The sequence below is a fragment of the Erpetoichthys calabaricus genome, chromosome 2 (assembly GCF_900747795.2).
Source record: "Erpetoichthys calabaricus chromosome 2, fErpCal1.3, whole genome shotgun sequence".
Lineage (NCBI taxonomy): Eukaryota > Metazoa > Chordata > Cladistia > Polypteriformes > Polypteridae > Erpetoichthys > Erpetoichthys calabaricus.
The window spans coordinates 305,780,625-305,801,025 of record NC_041395.2 but is presented as its reverse complement, the minus strand read 5'-3'; the positions used below and the strand labels follow the sequence as shown (position 1 = coordinate 305,801,025).

General features: G+C 37.1%; 1 protein-coding gene across 1 annotated transcript in view; it reads left to right on the top strand.

The window, feature by feature from the left end:
* The window catches only part of sorcs3a (sortilin related VPS10 domain containing receptor 3a), a 1,273,344-nt gene that overhangs the window by 1,080,220 nt on the left and 172,723 nt on the right, over window positions 1-20,401 (top strand). The window contains exon 18 of the mRNA XM_051922209.1: window positions 3,679-3,850. Coding sequence (XP_051778169.1) covers window positions 3,679-3,850 — 172 coding nt within the window. The remainder of the gene's footprint in view (window positions 1-3,678; window positions 3,851-20,401) is intronic.

Here is a 20,401-nt window from a genome sequence, read left to right as displayed (position 1 = left end):
ATGTCTTGTGTCCCCTATCCGACCAGGTATTCACTATGACTATTGCGCTAACACTAATACTTTATTAAAACTAGGTGAAACATTAACTTTTAAGATGACTCGCCCACTTGCACTAGCTTTGCTTCTATATGCGCGTGTCCGTAACTTGAAAACCAAGTGGCGGCCCATGATATTCTCATTACGGCAGAACGATATAATACTACATATAGCTTACTGCTCCGACTCTAGCGACCTTAGTAAATACAGTGTACTAATTAATAAGAAACACAATGTTTTTCGGCCACATTGCCGTCAGCTGTGTCGTTATTTTCTCTTTCTGTTTTATATTCAGTATATATTGGTGTCGCGGCCCTGTGCAGGTGCACAGTTTGCACATGCCTAAGGCTGCACCTGGATACATGAATCCAAGGTTTACAATTAAGTAACCTCAGGGTGGTGTTTAAAGACCACTCTCTGACATTGGGAGTTCAGTCGGATTAAGGCAAGGACCTACAGCGGCTGGTCCTTGAGGACTGGTGTTTTGATTATTTGGACAAGGAGGCAAGTCACCCAACCTGATATCACTGAAAGTTAACTTTGCTTGTCATTTGACACACAGCAGTGCACAGCTGAATGAAATTGCATTACCCAGCCTGATTATATACAAGCATAAACAACAAAAATAAACAAGAATAGCAAGATTAAACATCAGAGGATCACCAACATTTTGCATAAGTTATGTATTTCATTATATATTTATACTAGCACTGTACCCTCAGTCTGATCATAGCTGAGAGTCTTAATGGCTTGTAGGATAAAATATTAAATCTGGCAGTCCTGCACACTATACTTTGGTGCCACCTGCCAGAGGGCAGAAGGGAAAACAGACCATTGTGGGGGGTACTGTGGTCTCTAATAATGCAGGTGGCCATGTTTTAGCAATGTTTGGTTGAGTTCCTGAATGCGAGATAATGATGTCCCATTGATTTTGTCAACTGTTCTCAACACTCTGTGCAGGTAAATCCATTCTAAATCTGTACAGTTCCCATATGAGACAGAAATACAGATAGTCAGTACTCTCTTTATTACACCTCTATAGAAAGAGGTGAGGGTGGGATGGAGGAGGTTAGCTCTCCTCATGTGACAAAGAAAGTGCATTCACTTCTGTCCTCTCTTGACTAGGGAGGAGGTGTATTGAGTCTGCAAAAAATGATTTGTTATCTCCATTCCCAGGAGCTTTGTGCTCCTGACTGATTGAACAGTGGAGGCATTGATAAAGAGGGGAAGGTAGGAGGCAGGGTTCTTCCAGACGTCAACAGTGAGACACCAAATGCTCTTTACTCAGAGCCAAATTGGCAGTAAAGAGTAAGGAGACCTGTGTGGAGTTTACATGTTGTCCCTGTGGCTTCATGGGTTTCCTCTAACTGGTCTGATGTCCAAAGACTTGCAGATTCGGTGAACTGATGATGCTAAATTGGCACAAGTGTGTGTTTGGTTTATGTGTGTGTGTGTGTTCACCTTGCGATGGACTGGTGCTGTGTCCAAGGTTTGCTCCTAAATTGCACCCTATGCTAGCTGGAAAAGGCTCCAGTAAGCAATCCTAGTCTGGAATAAATGGGTTGGAAAGTGACATGACATGACCTTGGTACACTTTATTCCAAGTGGGGGCACCCCATTACAATAAATACTGTATACACAAAACTAAATACATTGCTATCCCTTATCACTATCTACATTAAAAAATACACAGTAATACTGAAAAGCTGAGGTTTTGCTCAGATTTGCAAGGTCAGGCTGAAAAAACACAATTTACATATTGGTGGAGTCTGCAATGTGAATAAAAATAAGATGTTTTCTTACATTCCCATTTAAATCAATAGGGGCATGCTGCCAGTCTAAAATGGCTCATACAAGACCCCAGTTGTAATTGCAGTAATCCCATTGTTGGGCTGGTGGTTCTACAAATTCCTTAGGCACAGTGCATCTTAGCCCCAGGGGTGTTCTGGAGAAGGCAGCAAGCCCAGTCCTGACCAATGCATCTCTGTGGTGTGAGATAAGCTACATGGGCTTCTCACATCATCTGGGTCTCCATAAGTGTTTACTGAGGTGTACCCAGGCGTACAGGCCTCTCATGGCTTAAAAGCCAGTTCTTCCAAATTTTCAGGTGAGCAGGAAGAACAACTGAGGTATAGCAGTTGTGATAGAAATTAACATATTAAAAAAAAGAATCTTATCCTCTATTAGGACAAGTTTATGATGAAGTGGCTTCAATTATCTCTTATAGCAAATGCTGAAAAGGGAGCATTCAACACAGCAGTCTGTTGCAAAATGATAACAGCAGAGGTCTATTTTATAAATAACTGAATTTACATAACCTTGCTGACATTTACTCTGATTGGTTCATTGGTTTACATCTCTATATATATAAAATCCAACGGCTGTATGTTTGTTGGCTTTTTATCATTGTTCACTTCTGGTTTCCGATTTGTTTGCGCAAATCCTAGAGACATGTAGTTGGCTGAGGGGAGGGAGACGAGGCCCTCCTCAGTCATGTGCCAGCCTTGGGGCGTTCCTTACCTCCTCTTAGTTAGCAAATGAGATAACTACTTAATGGATTTAGATTAGGTTTTTTTCTATAATTTGCTTGAGCATTTTGGTTGATTCTGCGACTTCTCTCACTACGCTAAGAATCATAGTTCACTATGTAGAAATATATTCGCGGAAATCCGAGACAGAGACTGCCAGCCGAGGGGATGGGGAAGGGTGACATCTGGAGTAGAGAGCTGGGCAGGGCATTTCTCACTGTCCTGTTTCACTACTACGTGAGCAAAGCCACAAGGGATGGCTAGTATTAAAATAAAAGTCTGTTTTATTATACTCTTGTGCTTCTCATATCCTTTAGGTTTAGCCATCACCCTTGACATTTCTGTATATGTAACAACTTTCCAGTTTTGTTGTTTACAGGACATCTGGTGATCTCTTAATCATCCCCATGTACATTTTGTGCATGACATCAACCTTTATCTCTTACATCCTTGTCTTTTGTGTACTTAACCATTTCAGGAATAACATCATGACGTGTCTAAAACAAATGTTTATATTTCAGTGTTCACTGTCATCCAAAATACTTAACTACTGTCACCTCTAAATTATTCTCTCACACAGTCAGGGACTACAGTTGTTCAGGTAGGCCCTGTGGAGCTAGGTCTTTGTCGTGTTATCTTTAGTGTGTGTATATAGTAAACTTTTCTTTTATTTAATACTTTGGATTTCAGAGTCCGTGTTTTGGGTTTTGGGCCATCTCTAGAGTGCCCCCTACAGTCCATAGTGTTTTCTTTCAAATCATTTTCCATAATGTAGACACATTTTGATGAAACTAACTGAAGTATATACAGTACATGACTTATCTTTAACATGGTATTTAAAAGAAAGAAAGTCATTAGTCTCCCTGTAAAATTAATTATTTAATAATGAATAATGTTTACACTTTCTTTCATGTAAAATTATTCACATTTAAATCAAAAGGTAGGGCATTTTTGACATAATAAAGTTAGAACTTTTAATGCAGAACTTTAGTAATAATTGGAAACTGCTACCAGGAAAGACATTCTTAGTAATACATAACAAGTAAGAAATAGGAAATTACTGTGCCATTGTTATCAGACATCTTTCATATTACTGGATGTGTGTGCCTGGCAGGTATCGGAAGGTGGTATCCAATAACTGCACAGCTGGAGTGAAGGAGCTCTACACAGCCAGAAAGCAGCAGTGTCCCAGCCGTGCCCCTCAAGGCCTGCATCTTGTTACCAGTGATGGCAAACTGACAGCTGCCCAAGGGAGTAATGTCACATTCCTTGTTTTTCTGGAAGAAGTAAGTTAAGCCTTTTCATTGTTTTTTAACATTTAGTTGATGGAAGAACATTTAATTGATGCTGAAAATGGATGGATGGATGGATGAATGAATGGATGATGATTGCATTTAACATGTTTTTTCACAGTACTAAATATTGTAGGCTACAACAACAAAATATCAAGGGAAAGCTACCATATTTCTTTAAATGTTATTCTCATCTATACAGAATACAACACATTTCACAAGAGATGCAGCATGGCCACATTTGAATGTGGAAGGATGATGTACAGCATAGCAGATATACATCCGTACAAAAATTACTTTAGCAGGATGGTAATACTTTGTTCTGCATAGCTTAAACATGTATAATTATTTTTACCAGATTAGATACTAATTTTGTATTTTCCTGGATTACTTGAATTGCATTGAAAATAAAACTGTCTATGGTATGCAGAAGTGTAACAGGTAAGTTGTTATGAGAGCAAAGTCTATCGCTTACAACTGAACATTTCTTCCAGTCCCTTTACAGGACTTTCTTCTCTTCTAGACTGCTAATCTAATATCTGCTGCCTGTGAGGTTCTTAGCTGTAAAACAACTATAATATTGTTTTCAGTACATCTTCTTATAAAATACGCTGCCATGGCTGTCCGTTTGTCTGTCCAGGATTTTAAATCACCTGTAGCTTACACACTGTTTCACCTCTTGACCTGACATTTGGTACACATATACTATGTGATGTCTACTATCCGCTTCCGGGGTGATGATTGACCTCCAAGGTTATTCCTTTTTTATTTTTATTTTATTTTATTGTAGAATCAACTCTCGGCAGCAGCCAGCAGGATGGCTGTGCGGCGTATGTGTACAGACTCCGTTCTCATCCCTACCACCTTCACCGTCACTTCCCCTTCCTCTTCATATCTTAAATCATTCTTGAGGCAGATTGAAGACATAAATGAAAAATTAAGGAAAACATACTAAGTAATTGCATCACACACACTGACTTAATCAGTTTTAACGTGAAAAGATGCCGACGAAAGAAGAGAAGAAGCGGGCCACTAGGGTGGAGAAAAGAATATTCACTGCATGTTATCATGCAGTGCGCCATTACTGGTTTTAGATAATACCCTATTCTACATTAAAAATATAGAATAGCCAAAGTAATAAAATATGATGGTAATTCCAATAAATATTTATTATACTGGACATCTTATGCATAGTGTAAAGGCAAAGTCACATTACATGACTTCTAGTCAGACATGACAACTGTAGTTGCTGATCTCAATGCCTGAACATATAAATTTACACAAAGAGAAATCTAGAGCTGTCAAATTACACGACTGCATTTCTAGCATAGCTTTGCATTTCTAGTCGTGTGCCTGCCCCTTTTTAAGATAGCCAATAATAATATGCTGCCCGATGGAGCCAGTAGTCGTGCGAAGGCTTTACAGATTCTGCAAGTTTAGCTGCAATTTCAGACCTTTCATTTTTCTTTTTTCAATCCTCTTGTGGCACATTTGGTTTGCACATTCTCCCAGTGTCTCCACATGCTCAACTTTAGGTTCCACAATTTTAATCCCAAGTTTCCAAAGATACGCAGGTCAGGTTGATTGTTGATCCCAAATGAGTCCCCAGGCGAGTAAAAGATGGACTGACACTGTGTTCAGGGGTGTTTTCTGTCTGGTAAAAAGTGCTGCCATCACTCACTTCAATTAAGCAGTTATGAAAATGAGATGATATATTATTTTGCAAAATTTTAATGAGCCTCATATTTGGAAGTAGATAGGTCAATTAATTAAATCTTCTGGCTTTAATTGTTTGAATCAAACCTTTTCAGAATGCATTACAGTATTTCACTTCATTTTTTCATTATTTAACATTATTTTAATAATGCTATAACCGAGTCATATCTGTGAGGAATGTGATCAAGTGACCTTTGCTGTAAATGGGGTCACCACTCACACTTGCATCATACCTCAAACACCCAGCAGATTTACAGGTGGCAGTGTGGTGGCTAATGCTCTGATCTCTTCAAGACAAGTTTGCTGGTTCAGTAGTTTCTGCCAGCCCATTGTGTGACCCTGCGTATTTCACTTGACCTGCTTGTACTCCAGTGATGAAAAATACATGCAGAGATTTGTATCATGTTGACTTAAAGTTCTTTGGGATTGTGTTCTCTGTAGAAAGGTGTTATATAAAATTAAAATCTTTTTCTTTGGTTGCATAATGTATAGGATGTTGCAGTTTTTTAGACTTCTAAAAAAATCTGTTGATAGCAATGTTGAGTTCTCTGGTTATTTTACATAAGTCCTAGGTGCAAACAAACCCTAAGCTACATTTTACACTATATTGTGCACATTTAGGTTATAGTATGTTACAAGGTTAGAGGAGATTGCTGTTCATAAGGGCGGGCTCTTATAACACACTCTCTAAATAAATAAATAAATATTCAATAAATGCTCTAAAAATTATTCAGATGGATTAAAAAAATTATTATTCAAAAATGTATACAGAAATTTGTTAAAATTTGTGAAAAAATATCTTGAACATACTGGGGGTTAAAAAAACCTACCCTGCTTGTGATCCATAAAAAGTGCATATAGAACCAGATAAAAAATACTATAAATAATATTAATGTCTTAAATTTTAATACATAATTCAAATGAACATCTAATTAAGTTTTAAACATTCCATTTCAGTTGTGGTATTTTACAATGAATCTGAAAGGGAGTGATTTAGGGTTAATATTGGATCCTAAGGGGAATTTTTATCATCAGGGGACCAAAAAAGATTATTTTAAGATTAGGGCTGTAAGAATTATGTTTTTAAGAATAGGATTGGAGTGGGGTACGGTCTTAAATACAGTGATATTAAGATAAGGGGTGGAGGGGGGGGACAGGGGGGTATAAAACTTAGAAACTAAAGCCTATTTATGGATTTGCTAAATGGCAGTTAGTAAAAGATTTGCTGATTCCTGAGTTAGATATTGTGTTTGTTTCTTATCTCTTATTAGTATGCAATCCAGATTTTTAAAAGAAAGTGGATACTTTGAAATAATTTTATCTGTGTAAGGTGAATGGCTGCAGACGGAAAATGTTTTTGAGCTACATAAGAAAATTTCTAATGAAAGTGTCTTTTACTGAAATTTTTCTTAAGCAATCTCTCAGACCCATAGAAAAAATTAAATCTTATAAGTTCGGCTGATGTGAGATTGTATGTAGACGACACTGAAAATCAGTGAGCTGAGTGAATAAGATCAGTCTGCTGCCCTTCAAACTTAAAGGGTCCCATATTAAACAAAGTTGAATCCCCCAAGAGAATGATGTGCTCATCATATGTTGGTTGCCACTTCATCAGATTTGTATATATATTTGGGATAAACGAAGGAATAGAATCAATAAGGGTATCAATAAAAGTTACTGATTCCATAGGAGTGATAGATGTGTCATATTTTGTACGTTTTTTCAGTATATACCAAAATATAATGTAATGCTTTTTTTATTTTATTTAATGTTTTTCTTCATTAATTACTTAATCAGGAGTTTTAAACAATCAGTCCTATTCTTGTAATAACAAGGAAATTAAATGATTTTTTTTTTCATTTCTGAGTTCTGTTATTTATCATGATATCAAAATTAACCAAATAATACTTTCTTAAATCATTTTAGACTGACTGATTACCCCCTAGGGTGGATGCTACTACTTTACATCCATTGTTAAAGGATAAGGACACCTAAGTGGACAATAATGTAGGACATAGTAATTATTGTAAATATACTGTATATAGGTGTGTGGGCACGCTCTTAAAGTTCATTTCAATACTGAAAAAAGAAGAAAAATAATTTTAAAAAACAAATGTAAAATGGTCACTGTAGGTGGCTTTTGAGAAAAAATCAAGCTTTCAATCCATTTATTTGTTAAATTGTTATTGTGTATACCCCGATGGTATAGTACTTGTGTCTCAGATCCAGTAACCTGGTGTCTTATTATCCCAAATTCATGTTTGTGTTAGGTTAAATGGCAACATGGGAGTGTATGTGTGCGCACAAGTCATACTGCAACTGATTGGCATCATGTCCAGCATCCAGGGTAGACTCCATGCTGCTGTAATTCTGATTTGGATGAAGCAGGTTTGAGAATGCTATATTTTAATTCGCTAAATTTTACTTGGGTTTATTATATGTTTTACTGGGTTTATTATATGTTTAAGGATAGATATAATTCATTTTTACATGATTTTCTCACACTGGGGCTTGAAAAGCCAGAACCCAACTGCATTTGGTTCAAGACAGGAACAGAATGTCACTTCTTCATAAATATGAACATTTAACTTAGGCTAGACCAGTTTAGGTCAACTCTGTCATGAAACACAGAAGCGTCAGAAGAGTCTTGTGAGAAAACAAAAGACCTGGAAATGATAAGCATAGGCAAAATACATCCTTGGGGGTGTATGTGAGGGTCTAAGCTGTGAGATTGAAATATCCTGGCAACCAAAAGTATAGATGCCAGTCATTAATGACAAGTCTAAGACAAAATAAAGATCAAAATAGCCAGGAAACACCTATGGTTAGGGCCTGCCTGGAAATTATTCTGACGAATAACAAGATGGAGGATTATCAACAGAGAAATTGTGAGTGTTGTGACTGCAGTCATATTAATATTGTCACATCCTGAGACAGCAACACCACAAACACGGAGTCATGACATTCCTTGTAAACAAGAGAAACAACACAATAACAAGATTAAACTGTGTCAAAAAATCAAAATGAAATATGAACCACAAAAACTGAATCCCTGGTGAAAAAAAACATGACATATACAAAAACACATTGTAATGTGGCTGGGTACCAGAGAAACGAAACTGTGACAAAAGAAGAATAGTTGGGAAAAAGCAAGGCATTGGTTAGCCACTGTCTTGCACCAAATAGGTTGCCCAAGGAGCTGTGAAGCAGTCAGGTATCAGTCTCGAAAGATAGCTTACTCAAGGCACTCAGGCTTCTTATTTCAGGGGAACAGGAAGGGGAGGAGATAATTGCTCTCACTGGGCAGCTTCTTGCAGCTGCGGGGAGAAAAAGAGAAGATATAGTTAGCGGCAGTGCTTCAACTTGCCTCGGCGGGTTAACACATGCCTTAACTGACCCAGCAAGGAGATCCTCCGGCTCACATGCTTGACAACATGCATAACAGATGTTACATTACCAATCCAACCATTTAAGCCATCCTTAAAAAGATCATCAAATCCTTATGCTGCTCCTGGTAGATTTAATTCTATGTCACTTGAAATTTTCAAAGGAGATACGGTATATATTGTAGCATAAAGGAAGCTGGACCTATTACCATGCTCCATGGTGCAGCAGACCTTAATTTTGAAATTTCACATTGTTCTCATCTGTTTATAAGTCATAGTTACATACTGACTGGACATTAATGGTTTTACACATGCCTGGGTAAAATGGGGTACAGAGACTCGTGTACTGTGAATACTGCCTAGGACAGGGTCTCTTTGGAGTTGGGTGTCAGTGGGAGTACTCATACACTCGCTTATAAACAAATAAGTGTAATAATTGTAAACTTAACATTAAGCAGGGAATAGGAGGGACTCAAATGCTATTGTGTCAGAGACGCTAAAGTCTTCACTGTTCTGCATCCTCTGTAGCCTAGCATTAAAGATTGCCCTTTCAGACTATAAAATGCAAATCATAATCACAGTTTTATTTTTTGCAATTCGATGAACTTTTCAGTAAGACTTTTTTTTTCTGGCCCTCAGGACCATGAGATTGATCCATTAGTGAAAAAAGGTTTTCCTCAACTTGTCTGACAAGAATTTCTTTTCAGTCAGTCAGGGACATGTAGCTTTATATACTGTATATACTATATATATGCATGAGTATATATACATATATAAATATATATATATATATATATATATATGTATATGTTTATATATATAGAGAGAGAGAAAAATAAAATATACGGACTGAAAAAAAACGAGCAATAAGAAGAGTTTAGCCCCACTAGCATGGCCTGTAGATGACTCTGTATTTTGCTCTTCTTCTTCTTCTTCACTTGAAGGCAGAGAACTACTGCTCTTAGCAATTTATCATCAAGAGATACAAATGATGAATTAATTAAAATCTAAAAAACGTTGCTGCTGTTACAGTTTATTTTGAATGGTGTGCTTAAAAATTAATGTTTTCAGCTATTTTACACTTACATATTAAATTTATCATAATTACTCTTTAATAATTCATTGATAATATTCAGCAAATAAAATGCTCAGATTCTATATTTATTACTCCATAGATTCATTAATGACAAAAATTAATTCTAACCAAAAAAAAGGAAGAAATTAATTTTTCATGCAGTGTGAAAATATTAATGATATAAAACATTTAAACCAAGCTCCATATTGATTTGTTTCATACTACACATTAAATATTAATTGAATTGTTAAATAAGGGTTATTTTAAATGGCGTTTATAGATTTATTAATGCATTAGCACTTCACTTAAACAACCAATTTCCATATGCTGATCTTAATCTTCCTAATATATACTGTATTTATTTTCTTAACATCTATTACATTGCTGTACTTCAGAAAACATTATCCGTCCTCTTCCAAATGCGGAAAGCAAGGCAGTGTTAACAGTAGCTTGTCTGTGGTTCAACTGCTAACTGTCTGTAGGAAGTTTCCATGTTCTTCCTGTGGGGTTTTTTTTTCCTAAGTAGCCCATGTTTCTTCCCACATCACAAAGATGGGTACGCTACTTCAATTTAAATGTCTAAATTGGCTCTTTTCAAGTGTAGGTGTGTTGTGAAGTGAGCCCTGAGATTAGCTGGAAGGCTATCCAGTGCTAGTTCCTGCCTTGTTCCCAGTGCGGCTGGGATAGGCTTTTGGCCTGGGACCCTGAATTAGATTAAGCAGTTCCAATAACAGATGGATAGATGGACCTCACCTTTTCTTTCCAAAAGCTCAATTCTTTATTACACTGAATATCCAATGAGAATCTGAAATTAGAGGAGCCCTTGGCCTTTCATCCAGATGTTTATGTGTGTTTTAATTTTATCCTACTTCTGTAAGTAAACACAATAACAAATAAATAGTGCACTCATATGACATAGATAGATAGATAGATAGATAGATAGATAGATAGATAGATAGATAGATAGATAGATAGATAGATAGATAGATAGATAGATAGATAGATAGATAGATAGATAGATACTTTATTAATCCCAATGGGAAATTCACAATTTATGTTAGCGTGTTTTAGATTCCACCAGTCCTGTGTGTGTGGCGTCTTTTTCAAATGCATGTACCCGTTATTTCCAGTGACATCATTAATGTGATTTACTGCTTAACTAAAATCATCCTATTGAATTATTTTTCTGAGGGTAGTAAAATTTTTGAATTTGTGGATTTTTGTCCCTCCTAGTTAGCCTGCTCTGCTCAACCCGTACAGGGATTCAGCCCCCTTAGCAAGTCAAGGTAGTCATTGTGATGTTTTTGGTCGCTCTTCTTTGTACACTTACTGCTTCAAATGCAATCTGTGGCTCAGTGCAGCCTAGGATGCAAATAATGGATGTGAACTACTGAAGCAAACTTGTTTGAGAATAAGAAATAGTAATATTATTATTATTAACTTCCCAAACTTCAGAGTCACACATTTAGTGAGGGCTGGGACCAGGGAAAAATGAACATGGTAGTGTTTAAAAGGGGGTCAGTGACGTTTTAGTTAAAACACTGAAACTACCCTAGTGAAACCTTACTTTCACTTTCAGTCCCAATAAACAGTGAAACAATGAGAAGTACTCACTACTAAAATTTGGTATTTTTATTTCTTCAATCACAAATTATATTTTTTTATTTTACATACCCCATGTAGACCGTAGTGATGGCTGAGAAAAAAAAATAATCTCATGTTTTCATGCAAAATGAAGATTAAATATTTTATGATGTAATGCAACCAAATGACGACCAATAATGTACAACAGCAAATAAAATGAAAAGCAACCATGTAAAAAAGAAAAAAAAAATCACATTACTCGTGTCAAATCATCTACATATTCCGCCTTTTCCCCTTCGTTTTCGGTCATGAGTCTTATCTTCAATTAAGAAACTCAGTCCCATGTTGCTTTTGTTTCCTGTTTATGATGTTCGCACTTTGTGAGCGTACAGCTGAAAGTGATGTGTTACCATTGGCTTGTATTACAGTATATCATAAACTTATCTGCATTAATAATGAAAACATGAGATTAAATTTTTTTTTTTCTTGGTCATCACGATAAACTACGTGGGGTAAGTAACATATAAAAAAATACAATTTTTAGGTGTAATATTCTTTTTTTATTCTTACTTTTCATCTTTTCCCACTTCTATATAGGGTCGATGTGCTTGATCTACCTTCTTCATGCAGCTCAGCCCTGCACCTCCTCATCAGTTAAGCCATTTTCCTTCAGATCTGCTTTTACTTTTACCATCCACCTCTACTTTGGCCTCCTTCACTTTCTCTTCCCCTGTACTTCGATTCTCATCTCTCTTTTGCCCACATATTCATTGCCTGTCATCATCACATATCCACACCACTTCAGTCTACTTTCCTGAACTTTCTTAGACATCTCTCCCACTTTTGTTGTACCTCTGTTTGTTTCATTTCTTATTCTGTCCTTTTTTGTAACTCCACACATCCATCTCAACATTCTCATTTCTGCCACATCTAACTACTTCTCCTGCACTCCCTTTACTGCCCATGTCTCAACTCCATACACCATTGATGGTCTTACCACTGTCTTTAAAACAGTACTTTTAACTTTCTCCATAATTTTTTGATCACGTAATACTCCTGATACATTCTTCCAATGGTTCCATCCACACTGCACTCCATAATGTATCTCTGCATCTAATGTTCCATCTTGGGCTACCACTGATCCTAGATATTTAAATGTATCCACTCTTTTCAATAGCTCTCCCTGAAGCTAACTTCTGAATCCCGATCATCGTTAAACCTCACATATTGTCTTCTTCCTGTTTATCTTCAGTCCTTTGTCTACCAAAGCTCTTCTCCATTCTTCCAACTTCCTCTTCACTTCCTCTTTTCTGGTGTTACACAACATGTCATCAGCATGCTCATGTTAATTAACTGTAATTGTATCTGTTACTTCCTCCAAGCTAAACCTAACTTAACAGAGGCATAAATTCATAGGGAAGTGTATTTGTAAAGGTTAATGCAAGATAAACTCACAATTTCGAGAATATTCATAATTATTGTAATCAGGAAGTTCAATTTACTTGTTGAACAAACAGTGCAGACTCAAAGCTAAAATAAATGTGTCACTGGTGCACTTCACATCATTAGTGATACAAAAACATTGAGAAATTACCACAAAGAATTGTTCCACAGATACTCAGTGAGCTCTTTACCCATTTGTACTTTTTCAATGCTGAGTTATGAGAAGTGAAGCAAGATAACATCTTTTTTTGGCAGAGTATATACTCAGTTAGCCAATGAAAGGTGTCATTTTGCTTCATCTTCTCATTGCATCCATAAATGGCTAAGACGGCACATCAGTCTACTAAATCTGAGTTAGTGTGTACTGGATGGATGAACACCTAGGCTACATCGATATATCACTTTTGGTGTGAAATGGCAGTCAGTGTAGTTATCTGATCGCTGACAAAGTAAAACAAATTTTATGGTGCAAGTTAATAAGCAAAAGTGTCCAAAAACGCTTTTATCCAAGACTGAGGTGGTGGATAAGTAAACTTGAGGGCTAGACACCTCTGCGTTTTAAGCCTTCCTTCAGTGCTGTACTTTCACAGACAACATTCTCCATACTATTTAAAAAAATGACTGTTAATCGCCCTTGCTGTTGTTCTAAGGGCTTTAAACAATAAAGCCTTTTCAAAGATGATATGATAAATGGACTGCATAATCATTTTTACAAATCTGTTTCTGCAAAATCTATTTGTATTGATCCATCTATTTTCTGAACCTCCTTATTTCAATAATGGGCATCGGTGCTATATTTATTTATTTGTGAATATTGTGTATTGATGTGATTAACTGCAAACGTAAGTACCACAGATAATTACCTTTAGACACGTAGACATTTGATTTGGTGTTTTAAGAATTCTGGACTGTACAGTAGAAGCAAATCTAAACGTCATAGTGTAAGACAACATTCCACTATACATGTATTATAACTGAAATGATTTGCTCAAAAAACAACTAGAGACAGAATTAATCACATTTTACAATGACATTTTCATTTAGCTTTCTAAAGCTATTACATCTTTTCTTAATATAAAAGGATTTGTATTTGCTGGGTGCTTATTAAGATTTTAATTAAACTAGTTTTTTGAACCAAGATTAACTTGAACTTGAAAAAAACAGCCACCCTGTTTAATTGCAGTTTAATATGTTGTTCTTTATTTCAAAGAATTCTTCATATTTCAGTACTGTACTGCTAGCTTTAAAGATAAAAAAGGATTTTTTGCACTATTTAAATATGTAAGAACTCTAAATCAATTACTTAAAACCCTTCTAAAACTCAAATGTTATACTTCACAAACAAAGCCTTCAGTTTTACAGAAGTGGCTGTTCATTTCACGCACTGCTTGTATCTTAAAATGATGCTTTGTGCACTCTGTATGTCTCCACAAAGGAAGACAAATATTTTTAAAAAAGCATTAATAAAGAACTGAGTAATAGCAAAGTGCAATTTTGTCAATCAGAGTAAACCTACCACATTAAAATTCTATTATTTTCAAAGCAATTGTTTATAATTGTAAAAGGATGAGTGTTTTGATGTTCTATGTCATTTTATTTTATAGGGAGCTAGAGTAAAAAAAAATCATTACATCATTGTTGGTCATATTTTTGCATTCTTAAACATTAGTTTTGATATTCACTCCATATATTCATTATACTGACGCCCTTACCAAGATCATAACTGGGCAGCAGTCTCCGTGTGCCAATAAGCAGGCTGTTCAGCGCATTCATAAGCCTCGCCTCACGCTCACAGTATTGAAATTCAAAAAAGGGGACTGAATTGACAATGTGCTATTATTAAATTATTAAAGGAAGCCAGAATCTGTCCAAAGAAGCTCAGCATGAACACAGAAAACATGTAAACTCCACACAGGAGGCAACTCAGCAGGGTGTTGATGATCGGGCAGATAAAGACCAGAAGCACTTTGATCCCTGCATTGAATGTTTTCCTCCTTTGTTCAGGCCGTACGGCCCAGTAGTTATGGCACCGTATTTCAAACAACACGTTTGCTGCTTTAATGTCTGGCTCTAACAGCAATTATGTAGAAAATGTCATATGTCTATCAATCAGGGGTATAGCACAGAACTTTGGGCCGTATACATAAGCAGTCTCTGTGGGCTCCTTCCTCTCGAAAACAAACTGTTCATCCCAGGCTTCGAGGCAGCCCTCCCACCACACACCCCTTAGTGCAGGGGTCCTGGAGGGCCGTAGTGGCTACAGGTTTTTGCTCCAACCCAGTTTCTTAAAAAGAAGCACTTATTGCTCAAGTAAAACTTCTGATTCACTTTAGTTGTCTCACTTGTTAAGATTTTGAACCCTTATTGCTTATTTTAGTCTTAAACAGCTGTATTCTTGATTTTTAATTGCTCCTAATTAGCAATAACATGCAAACGACAAAAGACACCAGCATTTCTCCATTTAGCTTGTTACTATTTACACCTCTGTGTATTTATCATGCACTATTTGGTTTAATTAAATACTTGGAAGGAAAGTGAAGAGAAAAAAGTGAAGCACTGAGAATTACTCATCCATTTTAGCCTTCAAATCATTTGGATGATAAACTTAGAAAGGGGAAGAAAATCTAGGATATGAGAATTACCTGACATGGCAGAGTTAAAGCACTAACAAGCCATGAAATTAAATTATTGGCAAGAATTGCTTTCTAATTAAGCAACCAGGTCAGCACAAAAACCTGCAGCCACTTTGGCCCTCCAGGACTGTAATTGAGGACCCCTGCCTCAGTGGGTCCTGGGTAATTATAACCCTTTTCCCCCCCACTATGATGCCCATAGTCTATACTATAATCATCAAAAAATGTTAATGTTAAAAAACAGCTATATACTGTACCTGTAGCATACTTTGGGAGTGAGTTTACTATAGAAAGCTAAAAAATAAAAACAAAATATCCTTTTATTTCATCAGGTTGAGAATTGGACTTATTGTAGCTCTCTGACTATTTTGTATTCATTTGTTCGTGGACATTGCATTGATGGACTTTGCACTAGAAATACTGGTAGAGGTAGGTATGGTGGCATGGTTTGTGACTATCACACAAAGCATCTAACCAACAGGTTCTCATTTCAGTCCCCTAAGTGAGTGAAACGCACATCTAGAGGCGACATGAGCAACAGGAGATTAAGAGGTGACATAATCTAAAATTATGAAAGGATGGTGTACAATGGATTCCAGTTGTTACTTTAAAATAAACCTTCAACAAGAACATAGAGTATGAAAGAAATAGCTGGACACACAACGAAGGTTTGGGGCAGCCGCCCTTATAGTTTCCCTGGATGCAAAAGACTTAAATTTGCGTACAATGAGTACAGGTTAGAGTCCAAAACAGAACTCATCAAGTATGGAGGATGAAGGGTTTTTATAGGTGGTTCAAAGGAAGTGACGTCATCAGGGCTGGGATAGGAAGAGATGTCTTTGTACATACTTCGTTATTGGCAAGATTTCTCATATTTGGTCTGCGGAGAGAAAAGAGAGAGGTTCACTGCAACCTGCCGGCCCCTGGCCTGGTGTGGAATTGGCATTTGCTGGTGCCTTTGGTTGACTCCCAAGCGCACGTGTGTGACATGAGGTAAAGAGCAGGGGCCTTTTTTATATAGCTTACATACACACAAAAAGAGGCTCAAAATGTTTGTAAGCAACTTCCAATGCAAATATCGGGAATTATGAAAAAAAACTTGACTGTGAAATGTGCGTATATTTACGGCAACTTTAACCCATGTGTGCACAACATTTTAGACAAAGTGGGAAATGCTAATCAAGTAGGGAAATGCAGCTGAACCAGTTAAATGATGACTCACATGCATAATAATTCATATCACCAAGGTGCTATTATAATGTGCCTTGAAGTGACAAACACATTAAAGCTTAAATGTCATGAATATAATGCAGTGACTGTTTTCTAGTTCCCTTTTAAGAGGACCAATGCTGCATATTTGCACTGAAGAACTTTTTTTTTTTTTTTTTGTCAGTTTAGACTGCCTGTTGTCACTTCTCAGGGCCGAAAGGGGGACGTGTTCAGACTATAATAGCAGTCAAACCTAATGGCAACCAGGCTAATAATTGTTAATAGGATTTGGGGAATTCTGTTAAGGTTACATAGTAAAGAGTTCAGAAGGAAAATAGGGTCAAGCTAAGATCCTACCATGACAAAATATAGGTTCAGTATAAAATAAATGTATTTAAATGTGTGCATTTTAATGCACAGTGAATATATCATATCTTTAGCACAGTGGTGAGGCCTACTGGTCGTATTACATTCCCCATCACTGTTCATGTACAAGTTCTCCCCATTTCTGTGTTGATTTCCACTGGGTATGCCAGGTTTTCTTCTCCAGCTCCAAAAAGTGCTGGTAGGGTAATTGACAATTCCAGCTTGGCCCAACTCAAGTGAGGCTGCATGCATGAGTAGGCACCAGACTTGTTCGATATCCAGGGCTCCTTCCTGCCTGTCCCCTGCGGCTCCTCCCCATTTTTATTTAGCAGATTTGACATTGTAATTTTATTCATACCCTTATTGAAATTTCTGCCTTTGCTGAAGTAAAGATTGAAAAAAGATAAGTAATTTCATACGTTTTTAGCATTTAGAGGTTGCAAGTAAAATTATATGTGAAAGTGAAAAAAATTATCTATTTTCAGAGAAAATAAAAAGCTCTCAATAAAGTGGTTTTGTGAGTGTGCATGTCGGACATCAGCTGAAATGATTCTGATTTGACCCATGCTTCACAAAGAGTTAACAAACTACTGAAAGTTTGCAGAAGGATGCAGTCCAGAAGAAGGATTGAAATGAATTTCAAAGACCTTACATAGATCAGGGAACATTGTAAAGACCATCATCAAGAAGTGTCTCAGGTACCGGCATCAGCTGATTGTGGTGCACAGCATCAGCTTGTGTAGCTGAAGTGCTTATGCCAATGTTCACCTGCGATGACATGAGGTACAAATTAGATTTCATTGCACTGCAACTGCAACCGCAGCTGGCACCCCACCCCCACCTCACAAACACAGCCTGGCTGCCAGCTTGCCACGCATTCCTAATAGCTGCCGTGCTGCCTGTGAGCGGCTCGAGTCACAAGAGATGGCAAACTGGTAGCCACGGTATGTAGCAACTGATGTTTTATGTTGATTTATGTGTGAAACAATTGCTTTGTGTGCGATTTTTGGAAGAAATATCAGCCATCAAAGAGTTAATGATCATGCAGGTAGAACAGTTTAAAATATTATTTTAATTAATGTTTAATGTAATATTAGTATAAAGCCGTTAGAATTTACTTTTAATTCATAAGAGGCACTTTATCTCCATTATAGAGGGTGATCATCTCCAAGTTAGCCACTAAATACTGTTTGTGACATTATTTTATTGTCTGTGGCCAGGGGCAGGAATGACAGGGTACCCAGAAGAAAGTTGTTATTCTGTTTAATATTTTAACAAAACAAAAAAAGGTACAATCTTAAGCATCTATACCCTTGTGTTTGAGCTACAAAAGGCTGTCAAAAAAATCTTTGGCTTCTAGCCGCCAGTTAGGGCCAGTTTGCTCGGGAGCTCCGTCCGGCAGGTTGCTTAGGCCAAAATGACAGCCCTTTTCAGGAAGGTGGGGCTTTTATGGACAGTGAACCAGAAGGGGTGGAGTCAGTTGTCTTCACTTGGTGGTTTCTCGGCACTGCTGGGAAAGAAGGAAATGACAATGTTAGCACTAGTGCCCCCTCTCATTCTGGGTGGATTATTACATGCCTCAACAAAACCTGTAAGGAGATCTTCTGACATGCATGTGTGACGCATCATATTAATGTATTTTTAAACTAAAAACTGTGTTTGCCATCACTAGAGCAAATTCATTTATGGTGCTTACTTCCAAAATGAGATCTGGTACTATAACTCAATACAGCCCTTAAGAGACTATGATAATAATGTTCGCTCCCTTTTGTGAGTACTTGCACATTATTAATCATTATGAAACAATAAAAAGCAAGAAGAACTGACACATTTTCATGCAGACACCTGGGGTTATAAAATTCGTTAAATGCATTAGAATTTCAGGTTTCAGGAAAAGTGGTGAGGAAGCCTGAGTTTTGATTTTAATTTGGAAGCGACAGTTAAAGAAGAGAGCTCTAGCTATGGAACCTCACAAAGCTATAGAAATGTTTTAAGATGGCAAAATAGCCAGGATTGTCTCTTGGGTCAACACAAAGTAATTGGCAGTGACTGACATTCTGGAGAGTTCAAGTTCAGAGCTTTGTAGTCGAAGAGCAGAGTGATGAAACGAATTCTAACAGAGACAAAAGCTCAGAGCAGCTCAGCCAGCTAAAGGGGTGATATGATTACAGTTTATAGCTCAAACCAAGATGCCAGGTTTTTTAACCTGCTAGAGAAAGACTCTTAAAATAAGACTTGTTAAAATAGGGCTGTGAGGAGAAGCCAGCTCTCACCTGCAGTAGCTATGTTTGAAGGATGTGTCAATTGGGATTTATTAAAGCGTTTGCAGATGGTAATCAATTCAATTATAAACCTCCTCTGGTTGAAAAACCCAGTTTTTTATTTAAGTATTTTGCATTCATTGTGCCACTTTCAACTAATCACAACTGTACAGCACAGCTGATTTAGTCCTTTCTTTTCATTAGTTCTCAACACTGTCCATTTTATTGTCTCATTTTCATTACTTACATGTCTGGTTTCAAGTAAAACACATTGGATGTACTACTCCAAAGTGTCTGAATTAAGATAAGATTCCTTTTTTGTCATTGCATAAGACATACAATGAGATTCCAGTACATTACCTGAAACGATGCTCAAAACTATACTTTTAAAAACCACACATCTAATATTCTCACATAGACAGCTCACCCATTATACAATTGTCAGAAAACGTTTTTCTAAAAATATTGCACAAGTAAATAAATAAATTAATAAATAATGATGAATATGATATTTCACAATTATGTCTATAAGGTGTTGCATGTTCTCCCCGTGTCTGCGTGGGTTTCCTCCGGGCGCTCCGGTTTCCTCCCACAGTCCAAAGACATGCAGGTTAGGTGAATTGGCGATTCTAAATTGGCCCTAGTGTGTGCTTGGTGTGGGTGTGTTTGTGTGTGTCCTGCGGTGGGTTGGCACCCTGCCTGGGATTGTTTCCTGCCTTGTGCCCTGTGTTGGCTGGGATTGGCTCCAGCAGACCCCCGTGACCCTGTGTTCGGATTCAGCGGGTTGGATAATGGATGGATGGATGGATGGATGGATGGATGGAGGTGTCTGATTTCATTACAGAATTTAGTGTAGTAATTGCTTTGATGTA